This window comes from Camponotus vicinus, unplaced genomic scaffold (genome assembly GCF_025532165.1).
Source record: "Camponotus vicinus isolate PSW18456_S1 unplaced genomic scaffold, iyCamVici1.0 SCAF_2, whole genome shotgun sequence".
NCBI classification, from domain to species: domain Eukaryota; kingdom Metazoa; phylum Arthropoda; class Insecta; order Hymenoptera; family Formicidae; genus Camponotus; species Camponotus vicinus.
The window spans coordinates 23,105,662-23,118,974 of NW_028141956.1; the positions used below are offsets into that span (position 1 = coordinate 23,105,662).

At 31.4% G+C, this 13,313-nt stretch overlaps 1 protein-coding gene across 3 annotated transcripts in view; it reads right to left on the minus strand.

Annotated features, from left to right (window-relative positions):
- Window positions 1-5,467: 5,467 nt before the first annotated feature.
- Elk (Eag-like K[+] channel) overlaps window positions 5,468-13,313 on the minus strand; it is a 40,393-nt gene continuing 32,547 nt past the window's right edge. For 2 of the 3 annotated variants that reach the window (XM_083090974.1, XM_083090972.1), the window contains exons 12-16: window positions 12,879-13,141; window positions 11,780-11,931; window positions 9,673-9,848; window positions 8,239-8,619; window positions 5,468-6,469 (exon numbers count right to left, since the gene is read on the minus strand). In XM_083090974.1, coding sequence (XP_082947100.1) covers window positions 6,261-6,469; window positions 8,239-8,619; window positions 9,673-9,848; window positions 11,780-11,931; window positions 12,879-13,141 — 1,181 coding nt within the window. In that variant the 3' untranslated portion in view covers window positions 5,468-6,260. The remainder of the gene's footprint in view (window positions 6,470-8,238; window positions 8,620-9,672; window positions 9,849-11,779; window positions 11,932-12,878; window positions 13,142-13,313) is intronic. The other variant, XM_083090973.1, reaches the window with a different exon arrangement.

Below are 13,313 nucleotides of genomic sequence, written 5' to 3' on the forward strand. Positions count from 1 at the left end.
CGTTATAGCCCAACAACCTCATGAGCATTCATATTAAACCTGTAAACTTTGAACTATAAACCCGAAAACCTGGACTGAAAACTGTATATATGGGTTTGATGGAGAATCTGAAATCAGATTTTGAAAATTCAAGATGGCGGATCCAATATGGTGGACAAAAATTTTAATTTTGCTCAAATTTGAACTGAGAACTGAAAACATGGATTTTTGGGGTCGCTGATCTGGAATCTGATTTCAGATTCTCCATCAAACCCATATATACAGTTTTCAGTCCAGGTTTTCGGGTTTATAGTTCAAAGTTTACAGGTTTAATGTGAATGCTCATGAGGTTGTTGGGCTATAACGGCGCAGGGTTTGGAATTCATCATGTCATCTTAAAATGGCCGTAACTTTGCAAGGAAAAATCGTAGATGACCATTCGACAGCTCATTTTGAAGAGAAAGAGTAATACTAAATGATGCAATTAGAAGATAAGAGCTAAAAAATTTTGTGCGTCCTGTACATAACCTCAAAAGTAGCCCAAAAAGCCATTTTTCGAGTATATAACCTCAAATATCTCAAAATCCTGACGTGATGGGCCAATTCTGACCTCGAATTCGGATTCTACGCAGAAAATTACTTCGGAAATGACCCCCAGCTGCCCAACAACAAAACCTTGTAGACCTGTGTTATCAAGGCAGTATTTTCTAAAGTGTTAATCTACATTCCCGAATGAGACGAGCTCTATGATTGTTTTGTATCTTTTTAAATCAGTTTACATATACTTAATATATTTTTTTAATACAACTATATAATGCGACATTTAATGCAACAGTCAATAAACTTCCATCTTTCATAATGTAATGATAGAAAAAATTTACTTTTAGAAAAAAAATATATATTACGTACTCTTTTTATAAGTCAATTAATACAAGCCAATTAATATAATTAATGCGTATTAACAAAAAATAATTATTGAAGAAAGAAAAATTTTAAAGAATGTAGAATATATTTAGACAAAATGTTACTTATAATTATTTTTTATTTATTATTTTTCGTAACTCATGTCTGTTGAACAAAGAATGCCACTTATATAGACACTTACAAGTTATATAGACACGTACAAGTGTTTAAAAATATTTACAAAGATTCAGATATATATTTTCATAAAGGATTAACGTGTTCATAGAGAAATATCTGTTCTCTTTCTCCCTCTTCTTTCTCACTTTCTTTCTCTCTCTCTCCCTCTCTTTCTATCTCGCATTTCCTGTTTTACGTCCTTTGCTCTTGCGATTCATCTTTAGAGATCGCTTCATTTACACGTTCACTTGCTCAGATATTTATCATCGTGAAAAAAATAAACTTTTATTTTAAGGCCGTCATTTCAAGTATCCTAACTAATTCAGTTGACAAATGTACAATGAGAAATACGACTGTAGTGTAGAGCTCGATTTTGGACAATTTTCCAATTCCTGATTTCTCTCATACATGGAATTCGTGGCTTATTTTTCTTTTTTATTATACGTACAGCATATGTATTATATATACACACGTATCGAATATTTCTGGATTAAGCCCTTACAGCATAGCTTGCCAAGTATACTTGGCAAGAGCCAATGTTTTATAAAAATTTATATTTCTTCTTAAGATTTCTCTCTCATTGCATCGTTCTGCGTACAATTATTTTAATCTCGATATATTATTTCAATAAAATCTTTCATATTATTGCCGATAAAAACGTTAAATTATACAGGGTGTCTGAAAACTTTTCGCGGTCCCGAAGTGTGAAGGTAGATTGGCTCAAATTAAGAAGGAATGTCCTCTACTGTTTGGCGATATTTGTAATAATTAACGAAAAATTAATTAAAGAAGATCGGCCAATGCGCGTTGCTAGAAGCACACGGCGGCGAAGAAGGTCTCACTGTAACATAATGGCGGCGTGCGGTGAAGCGGTGATTGAGGAGGGGAGGAGCCTTTGCCGCGCGCCACTATTATGTTACAGTGAGACCGCCTTCGCCGCCGCGCGCTTTTAGCCACGCGCATTGGCCGTTCTTCTTTAATTAATTTTTCGTTAATTATTGCAAATATCGCCAAACAGTAGAGGACTTTCCTCCTTAATTTGAGCCAATCTTCCTTCACACTTCGGGACCGCGAAAAGTTTTCAGACACCCTGTATATATATATATATATATATATATATATATATATGTATATGTATATATGTATATATACATATTTTATAAAGAGGTAGAATAGCGAGAATATACTACAATATCTATTTTTACATATTCATTAACATACTTATTTTGTAAGTGCAACCTTTTTACGATAGAAAGATAACTACACGCGGTAAGGGATAATAAGAGCGTTGCCGTGTAATATTTGTCTTCTTGCACGCTCAAATTCAGAGTTGATCAAAGATATTATAAAGAGGTCCTTAATTTCGAGCAGATAATTAGGAAGAGGATTGTTCTATTACATTTGTGCTTATTGACCTTATGATAAAATCCGAGAAAGCTTTTACCTCGCAATCTGTGTAGGAGAATGTAAAAAGTGTGATGGAATTCGTGAAAAGTGTATGTCAGATAATGTTATAATACACTTAGCTTTTGAATTATAATGCGAAGAGCATAGAAACACAGTATAACAAAATATATGAAATATTTATAAAACAGCTCCTTTCAACGATATTTGTGAAAACGTCTTATATCTTATAGTGACACAATAGTCGATAAAACTCTCCAAGTAATTCTTTATTTTCCTTCCCGATACTATAGGATTACTAGAGACGATAATAACTCAAAAACCAATAAATATACGTTCGATGTTGGATCATCAATTATTATTGATTATTATTAAACATAAACAAAGATTAGATGCATAGACATTTTGCATTAAAGTAAAAAATTTTAATATTAATCGAGGTGTCAAAAATTTTTCACAAATAACGATGAAAGTGCTCGAACGAATATAGTCGTGCATGGCCAAAGCCGTGCCTTATCACATATTTTCAACATCAGTTTTCCCTATATATTATATATACACATGTGTCCGATTTTTAAATCTAAAAAGAGTATTTATATATATATATATATATATATATATATATATATATATATATAAATATATAGTTTTATATATTTAGATATATATTCTCGTCACACACGCACACAGCTCTATGTAATCGACATACATTACTGATCAAGATAGATTCGAAGCTATTTTATGCCTTATAATCGCGCACATTAATCACCGTCGTTCTCTCAACGATAGTCATTATTATATATTATTACTTAACAGATATATACTATATATGAATTGTTTCCTTTCGATTGGACGTCGATGGTGTACATTGAAATTTGTTGTGCACATTATTGCTAACCTAACTCTCTGGATAAACGGCACGTAACTCATAATATTTTATGGAACTGCCTCTTGCAGAGCATCTGTTCTCATTTATCGGAGACATGCAATTAGAGATGTAAATAGAAAAAAAAGCAAAATGTTATTTTTTTCAGAAAATGATTTTTCTTCGTGAAAAAAACCCATGAAAACAATAAACCTCGTTTCTTCAAAATTTTGTTTTTTTTTTAAATATTAAAAATTATATTTTTTGAATATTGCAAGTGCTGTGTGTGATTTTTCATTATTTTTTTATTTTTAAGATGATTTTAACTTATCATCAGTATTTTAACCTTAAGCAGATCGTATTCTAAGTTAGTTATATAGTTATGTAATTATTATTGTTAATTAGATAAATTCTCCAAAAACAAATCAAAAGTGCATTCCAATGAGTTTTTTTATTATACATAGATACGAAAACACAATTTGTAAAAATGCATTTAATAGTCACTATTGTAATAATAATAAATTAAAGAAACTAAAATTCTTATATTTTTAATTTTTCTTTCTTGAAAATAATTTTAATAAAATCTTTGCTATTAAAATGATATCAAATATGGCATGATTTGTATAATTTTCAATTAGATAAAAATTTTTAATATAATAATAATAAAAATTTTTGTTGTGCATCTAAACATTATCTGAATCATGTCGTGTTTAATATAATTTGCCACCAAAGTTTTATTAGTTCATTAAAATTACTTTCGGAAAAAAAATTAAAAATATAAAAACTTTAGTTTTTTTAAATTATGTTAACAAAAAAATATGAAGAAAAATATTATTATATTTAAAAAAGTAATAAAAGGAAACTTTTTGTAATGAAAGGAAATTTGTTTTTTCAATAAAAAAAATTTTTTTTTCAATATTTGTTTCTATTAAAAGAAAGTTTCTGTTAAAAAAATTTTTACATCTCTACATGCAGCTTAATTGCGATAAAGCGAAGACCGATTATTTTTTTAATCTGGTCATACAAGCATGAATTAATAATTTATGTGCACAATTTATTTCTATAAAATTAGATGCAATATTTAACGTTCGGTAGAAAATGCTAGAATACGGTTACACTGATTACGTAGATAGCATGTGTGAAATAATTATAATTATAATTATAAATGTTAGTAAAATAATTATAAATGTCATGATTTTTGAAGTATACGTTGTTCATGTTCGTAATTACATGTATCGAATCGTATTATAGAGTTATGTGTATTAAAATGATGTAAGCGAGAATTTATTTTACTCAACAGATTTGCAGAATATATTCTATATATTTTGTCCGAAACGGAAAAACCGCAGAGACATATCATGTATTATCCTGTTTGGCAGTGACAGAAATGCCTAGGACAATATATGAAGTATTGCTTAACTCTTGAATGCATGATGCTTTAATAAAGTTTGTTTTTAAACGCTAGAAAATTGTTATTAATCTGATTATACACTCTTACATTTAATTTGCGAGGGATATGAGAAGTAATTAGCTCTATGTATTTCCATGAGAAAGATAGAAAATTGCTGAAGGCATTAGGTTTTCTTTAATAGGATGTGTATATTCAAAGAAATGTTTTGCTGATATAGGTAGATTTTTAGATATCACACTAAAAATTTATCGCTATTTTTTGTATTTGTTAAAACATCGTAACATGTAGAATTTATAACAGCAAATTCTAATAATATCTTCTGACAAATGTAAATCCTAAATATTAATCATTTTATGAAATAAATACAAGTTTTCATATTACAGTTAGAACGATTTTTCTGTGCACCATAATCAAACTTTTTATAAAAAGTATGATTAGCCTTAATGGATAGGCGTCACATGAAGACTTTATTTCTAAATTTCAACTAATTGTTCAGATATAAATTTTGTCCATCATTTATATTGATTTTGAAATGTAAAATATATGCGATATATCACAATATATATTTTCTAATTATTTATTTATCTCAATTAACTTTTCATATTTAGAAAATTTTGTTGCTGTAATTGCAAGATTTGTTTGTACATATTTATAAATCATAAGAATAAATTTAAACTTTTGATATTTCAAATATTTTATTTATTATTCTCTCTTGTCGACACTGCAATAAATAAAATATCGCTAGACGAGATACTATTAATTGGATATTGATATACATATATATTTATATCGTAAAATAATTGAAAAAAATATTTTTATAATCTAATTCATTTTTATTTAAAACCAGAATAATCACAAGTTTTAAGTTTGCTGATATGTATGTATTATGTCTTTGTGTATATATGTATAGCGTCAGTCTTAATTTATCTCAGTTTTCATGAAAGAAACTGGATGCATTCAAGAGTTAAATATTACAATATATAGCGAGATTAACATTTGAAGGAAATATAAACGTCAATTGACGAGTAATCCAGTGTTACGTGTTAAATGAGCGATTGTTTATATTACGAGATGTACGAGCCTGAATTTGCATATGCAATACATTATCGCCAGTGATTTGAAATACGAGAGTTTCCAGTCGATATCATATCATGGTTATCCAATTCCGTTGCGAAATGCGAATTAATATTTCGCGCGGGTCAATGTCAAGTTTCACTTATTTTCAGAAATTATTTTAATTTTGCGTTTTCAAATCTGTTAAAACTGTTTATCGCGATAACAGTTTGTGACAACATTGTAATTGACCTGCCAATTAAATTGAAGCTTTTAGCATTAATGAATTCGTGTATCGATTAATGTATAATTTTATTATGTCTTTAGATCGAAATTTTTTAAACGTTTTATCACAATATGCAAGAGTTATCTTTTTTTTACTGATAAAAATTAAATGCAACAGACTTTTCTTTCACTCACATTAATGAATAAATGAATTTTTGTGCGAGCCCGGAATAATTAATCAGCTCAGCTGTCGAAGGGATTGAACTTCGAAGGGATTGAGCGTGACTCCGGAAGACGTCGCAACGCCTGATATATCGACACGTTATCGGCGTCGCCGGCGCTAAATCGGTGCCACAGCTTGTTGTCAGGATCCCAGGTTGAATTGGGCGGCCTGTACAATCGAGGAATGTGCGAGGCGTTGCGAGTAATTCCAAAAACGTAGCTGTCATTTCCTGAAATCGGTTTAAATCACGCGTCAGCGTTCAACGTCGACGAAAATTCTCGGTGCCAAGTCTCGATTGCAGACGAAACAGTGTGGGCGATGGATTATTACATCAAACGGAAAAATTTGAGAAATTTATATTATATAAACAACTTTTATACACACGGGGTGACCCATTTTAAATGATACATTGATATTTCTCGAAAACCAAGACTTCCATCAAAAAATATTTCGTACACAAGTTTTATAATTTTGAGAAGAATATAAGATGGTGACATTAGTTTGATCTTGGATAAAAGTCATGAGGTTATTTCAAAGATATCTTCATTTTTTGTTAAATAAAAAAAGCCACCCTAATTTATTTATATAAATCGATTCGTCATAATATTCGGTGTAAAAAAATAATAGAATAAGATGACCGAAAATTAAATATAGTTTACGAAATATTTTATACTTTGATATAATTTTAATTTATAAACTATGAAATATCTCAATATTCATTTTTCGATTATCCTACTTCGATTATACAAAAAATAATGAGAGGAATCAATAATGTAAAGAAATCATAATTGTTTTAAGAAATAATAGCTCGTTGCAAATTCATATTTTTTCTTGATATATACAGAGTGTCAGGCAATTTTTGACCTTCACGAAGTAAGAAGGTAGATTGGCTCAAATTAAGAAGGAAGGTACTATACTATTTTGCGATATTCGCAATAATTAACGAAAAATTAATTAAAGAAGATCGGCCAATGCGCGTGGCTAGAAGCACACGACGGCGAAGGCGGTCTGACTGTAACATAATGGCGGCGCGCGGCGAAGCGGTGATTGGGGAGGGGAGGAGCGATGAGTGTGTAAGCGCGTGGCGAAGGCTCCTCCCCTCCCCAATCACCGCTTCGCCGCGCGCCGCCATTATGTTACAGTCAGACCGCCTTCGCCGTCGTGTGTTTCTAGCCACGCGCATTGGCCGATCTTCTTTAATTAATTTTTCGTTAATTATTGCGAATATCGCAAAATAGTATAGTACCTTCCTTCTTAATTTGAGCCAATCTACCTTCTTACTTCGTGAAGGTCAAAAATTGCCTGACACCCTGTATATGTAAAGAAAAAAAAATACATACATGAGATGATTGTTTTTTATATAGAAATATTCTTTACATAGAGAAAACAAGTAAGGATCCTCTAGAAAAACGTATGCATGTATTGATATGATAATTCGTACGCGAAGGGATATCTTATGTAGGAAGCTAAGGTGAAAGGTATCCCCTTTAGGGTTTCCGTCGGAAGTTCAAGTCCACCATCCACGCAACCCTTATTACGAAGATGCTTGCGAAAATACACGGGCGGATACGCAACCTTCCCCACAACGAGATACATGTCTCTCTCTCTCTCTCTCTGTTCCCATAGAAAAATGTATCTCTTCGCAATATGAGGAAAACTCAGAGGAGTATTTTCTTCTCTAAAGAAAATTTCTTTCGTGGAAAGGTTGACACGTATATTCGCGGAATCGTATGAACGACTATCCCCCCTACGATGAGATGTATCTCTCTTTCCCTCCCTGTTGTATATGAGAATTTCCAGGAAGTATTTTTTTCTCCCACGTGTCCCATGTGTATCTTTTCAAAAAACAGACTATCTTTATTCCAAAGAAGAGAAACCTTTTTATGTATTATACCATCGTTTTAATAAATCCCTCGAGTTCGTTCTGCCTACAAATATCGTCCGTAGCCTCAATATGTGTGAGTCCTCCTCCCTCTATAACGCTCGTCATGTAATTACCTGTTGTTAGAGATCGCGAGGGCGATTGTTGCGGCGAGCTCACCAAAGGTGATAAGGGCTCGTAGGGCGGCGGCGGAGGCGAGGACGGCGACGGCGTGGGCGACGGCGGAGGTAACCTCAGGACGACATTCGGATCGAGACCGAGGGCTTTTAGAGACCTGCGGGGGTTCGCGCGCACCCATGCCTCGAACAGGTCGACCGGCCAATCCGTCTGCGTCGACGCGTCGATCAATCTCTCCGGCGGATTCCAACAAATGGCGTCCGGGGGATGGGACGAACTCCTCGCGAGGACTCCGCTGCCGCGGCTCGCCGCCGGCGTCGGCAAATTCGGATTACTTTGGGGTGAGCAGGCGAGCATCTGCAATGCTTGAATGGCGTTGCGTACCTGTCGACCCATAGCACATCAATTAATCTCGCGGCGAGTACCACTGAGTCTCCTGTTTATTTCTTTCTCTCTTGGATAACACAGTTCTGTGCAAGCAGTCAATTTTTCCAAAAAAAGAATGATTTTAATCTTTACAATAAATTCCTTTTAAAGATTGAGAGTATTAATAATATATTTAGTTTTGCATGGAATATAAAAAATTATTAGCACGACACTTGTAACAGGATAAAATGGTACAATACCCAGGAAAAACGCTCCACTCATTGCTCAGACGTAATGAACTTACTAATAAGTATTGAAACAGTCGATAGTTAACAGTACACACAATCAATTTGAAAACCGCACAGAATTCCTTTGAATGTGATTTTACATTTAAAAAATTACAAAATCAATCATTTTTATCAAAAATTATTTTTATTAATTATAATTGAATATATCTAAAAACTTTTTCCATCAAAGTCTTTGAAAAAGCATCAATATTTATAATATTTTCAAAAAGTTGAGCTTATAATTATAGAATATTTTAATTAATCAAAAATTAATGCAATTATTAATTATAATATTAATAACTTTTTGTAAATTTCAACTATTAATTAAATCTGTTCATTATAAGTGTATTTTATATCGATTTAAGCAAATGTGGGTCATCATACCGTTATACCTAATAAATTACGTTAAAATAACTTTTTTAAATGCAATTTTCACTTTAAATTTTATTAAGCAGTACAAAAATTTTTAAGTTTGAAATCATGTTAAATATTAGTTTAAAAAAGAAAAATTATTCTTTTTGTTGGAATTGTTTCGTTAAATCGTATATCCAGAAGTTATATCAGTTTAAGTAAAATTGAATTAGAAATTCGATTCTACCGAATGAATTTTTCCGAGTTAATTATTTTTTATTTATTTCTAGACATATTCGAAGTCGGAAAGTCTCGGAAGAAATTAAGAAGCTGTTGAGTAAATATAAAACAATTTCGCATTTGTCTTAATGCGTTTGCGCTTTAAAATATAATGTATATAACGTTATAAAATATCTGTGTATAAATAAGGTACCTCGCTACTGAGCGTGGCAACGTCTTGATGCAACGTGGAAAACTGATTATCTAGTCTCTCGACCGATCCTCGAATGTGCTCCTCCATAGACTCCTGTGCGATCATCTGCGCTGCCCTTCCTCCTCGTACCAAGACACCCCTTGCCGCTCGTCTCCCATCTCTGTAGTCCTCCCTGATATATCAAACGCAATTAATTTTGTTCGTCATTGTGCGATTATTTGATTCGAAATATCGAGAGCGTTTGAAATGGCATCGAAATCGCGGCGCAAGAATTCCGAAAAGTAAGGAATTTCTAAAGTGGATTATAGACATTCCGCTACAATTTATCGATACCACCGATATCTGAAAAGTCGGATTGAGAAAACGCGACTTTGGGATATGTATTTCACAGTTCTTCGAGCGGAAAATCGTGTTATCCTATAACCGGGAGTCTCTTTCTTCGGAAAGGATATAGATAAATTGCGAACGCGTCGTGCAATTCGAGATATTTTTTCCTTATACTTCGTTTTTACATTTAAATGCTACTTTCTCTTAATCACAGAATATTTTATATCAGACTAAAATAGAAGAGAAGTATATTTTTTTAAAATATATTATATAGATATTCTGTAGTACGTAACGAAAAAAGAGGGACTTAGTACATACTCTCTTATAGCAATAGTACTCCTTTCTGAAAAAAGTACCCTGCTGCAAGAAAAGATGTTTAACCGAGAAAAGGAGAAAAACAAAAAAAAGTTCGGAAACCGCCAGATTAACTTTTTTCCTACACTCTCACGTCCATCCATTATTTCAAGCTTTTTACACCGTTAAAATTTTTACCCTCTGTCGTTTACTTAACGCAATCTTCTTCTTTTAATCGTTCCATATTTTATAAGAAAACGTTCTCTCTCTCTCTCTCTCTCTCTCTCTCTCTATATATATATATATATATATATATATATATATATATAGGGGAGACCGGGGACAAAAGTAACAACGTCACGAAAGTAACAAGCCTCGTAATAAGCTACACAATATGTTGAATAATTTGTACTATATAGTCATACTATATAGTACGTCCCGATTCTCTTCCTTTTCAGCTAATTGTTGTAGATCGATCGCGCCGGTTGCACATGCAGGAGTGAAATTAGTGTATTTGCATTATTCACCTAAGTATTTCTTGTTTTAGTTTTTTTGTATCTATGCCTAATTAAAGTGTATATATTGACGTAATTATTTGCCGGTGCATTCTTCTAAAATGTATTCATAAGTTTTTATAGTTGAATTGGCTAAGTCTTGCATCATATTTAGGTTATAATGCTTTTATTCTAAAAAATGTGTTTGAGGACTAAAGTAACACGACACTCTGTGAACGAAAGTAACATATTTCAATGCTTAGAGTGTAAGGGCTAGTCCCATAATAACTGTACCAAAGGCGATTCTTATTACGTATGCCATAATTGTGATTCGGAATAGATACCAATCTCTTTTGTATAAGTAGTTATCATACAATTTTTTACACTATTATTTAGAATTAAACTATTATGTAGACTTAAAAAAAGTACAAAACTGATGTGATATTAAGTATAATTATTTTATGATATTACTTATAATTATTTTGCTTAACGAAGATTATTTCTGTTAAGTTTTTCAAAGATGATAAAAATAAATATTTATTTTATTTTTTATTTTAATATAATATACTACAAATTTATAATAAAAGTTATTTTGCTTAATAAAAGATTATAATAAAAGTTGCCCCGAATTGAAAAAAGTCTCATATTTATTTTATTTTTCCAAAAATAAGAACTGGTACTTTTATCCCCAGGCTATGTTACTTTCGTCTCAGGCCTCCAGGATAAAAGTAACAATCAACGTAGAGAACTTGCAAGAAGCTATAGTAGCTCTTTAAATATCTATCATTTGAAATTGAAACATAGGTATAATAATAGAACAATAAATGGAGTTTTTTAACATATAATCTTTTTTGTTATATCTCTAACGATAAAAAATTAATTAGTGACCTATAATACAAAAAATGTTACTTTCGTCCCTGATCTCCCCTATATATATATATGATTTTGAGAATGCTTTCTTTAATGTAAAAATAGGTAAAGGGCTTACCTGAACTTGGCATGTCGCGGACTCGAAGATGTATGAAGCGGTGATTTGTTCGGTGGCGATAAAGGGGAAGTTTCGCCCTCCTCGACTGCATTCTCGTCATCCTCGCTGATGGAGGGCAGTGTCAATGACGGGCCATTCACATCGGATTCCTGCTAAAATTCAGGCGACAACAGGACTGGTAAATTCAATGATTAGGCAAAATTTAGATCGATAATTTTCATTAGACAACAACAACATATACATTCTTTCAAAAATATATCAGTATCAAAATATATTTGTCCACTTATTCAATATAAGCGCAATTTTTTTCTTCTGTATAAAATTGAAAGAAAACAATAAAGAATATTTTCTCAATATTTAAATATATCTTAAAATAGTTTTTCTCTATATATATTATCATTCTCCGTTTTTAGCAACTGATAACAATACCTAATGTCTACAGCAATTCTCTATCTTTTTTTATCAGGGCTGATGGAAAAATCCAATGAGTGAAAAAAACCATATTAAATTCTGGTTTTTATCTAATGGAATAAAATAGCAAAAACTATAAAAATAACTAATATGTAACATTAAAATATATTTACATAACTTTATGCAAAAAACTATTTTTGCTTTAATTAGATCATACTAATCATTATAGTTTAAAGTAATAAAATATATATATAATAATAACGTTTTTAGTTTAAATTAATATGTAAACTTTTTAAAATAAAAAGGGAGGTATAAATGTTACTAAATTTTATATTAAACTTTTAGTCTAATAATGAAAATGTAATAATAACAGAATTAACAATTTTACCAATATAGACCTATATGTATGCATTTATCTTTCAACATCTAACAAAAAATTTATTTATTTCCTATCGATTTTTATTGCGGATTTTATTTTGGACAAAGCTTAAATTAGAAAACACTCTCTCAAAATTGATGAATATTAAAAAAAGTTTTCTATTTATTTTAATATTTTTCAATAGAAAGGAACAGTTTTGTCGATTTTTCTGAAAATATCGGTTTTTATTACTAGCATGGGTTTTATCAAAAAAATGTGAAATTTTTGTTCCTGTTTTGTTCCTGTTTGGAAGTACATAGAGTTAATTACCTCTGCCTCGTATCCTTCGCGCAAATTATATGTAAGATCGTGTTGTATAACATGCGCAAACTCGTGCTGATATTCGGGATATAATCGGAGGACTTCAACTAAACCCTGCATGTGTATACACTTCAAGTCACAATATGTTAGCGCTTTGACGTCGCAACTGGATTTTACTACGACATCAACTGAGCCAGTTCCGGTCGTGCCTCCGCCGTTGTTTCCATATTGCTGGTGAACATTTATATCACAACCCACCAAATCACCCTTTCCTTAAAAAAAAGAAAAAAAAAAGAATATACCATTGATAAATTTGTTCGCAAAATAATCATGTGTCAAATAGCGAATCGATTCAAAAAATCTTAAATTATATTGTAATGCAAAATCTATCAAATTCAAGCACTATCATTAACAATACAATTTAACGATACGAAAATGCCGATT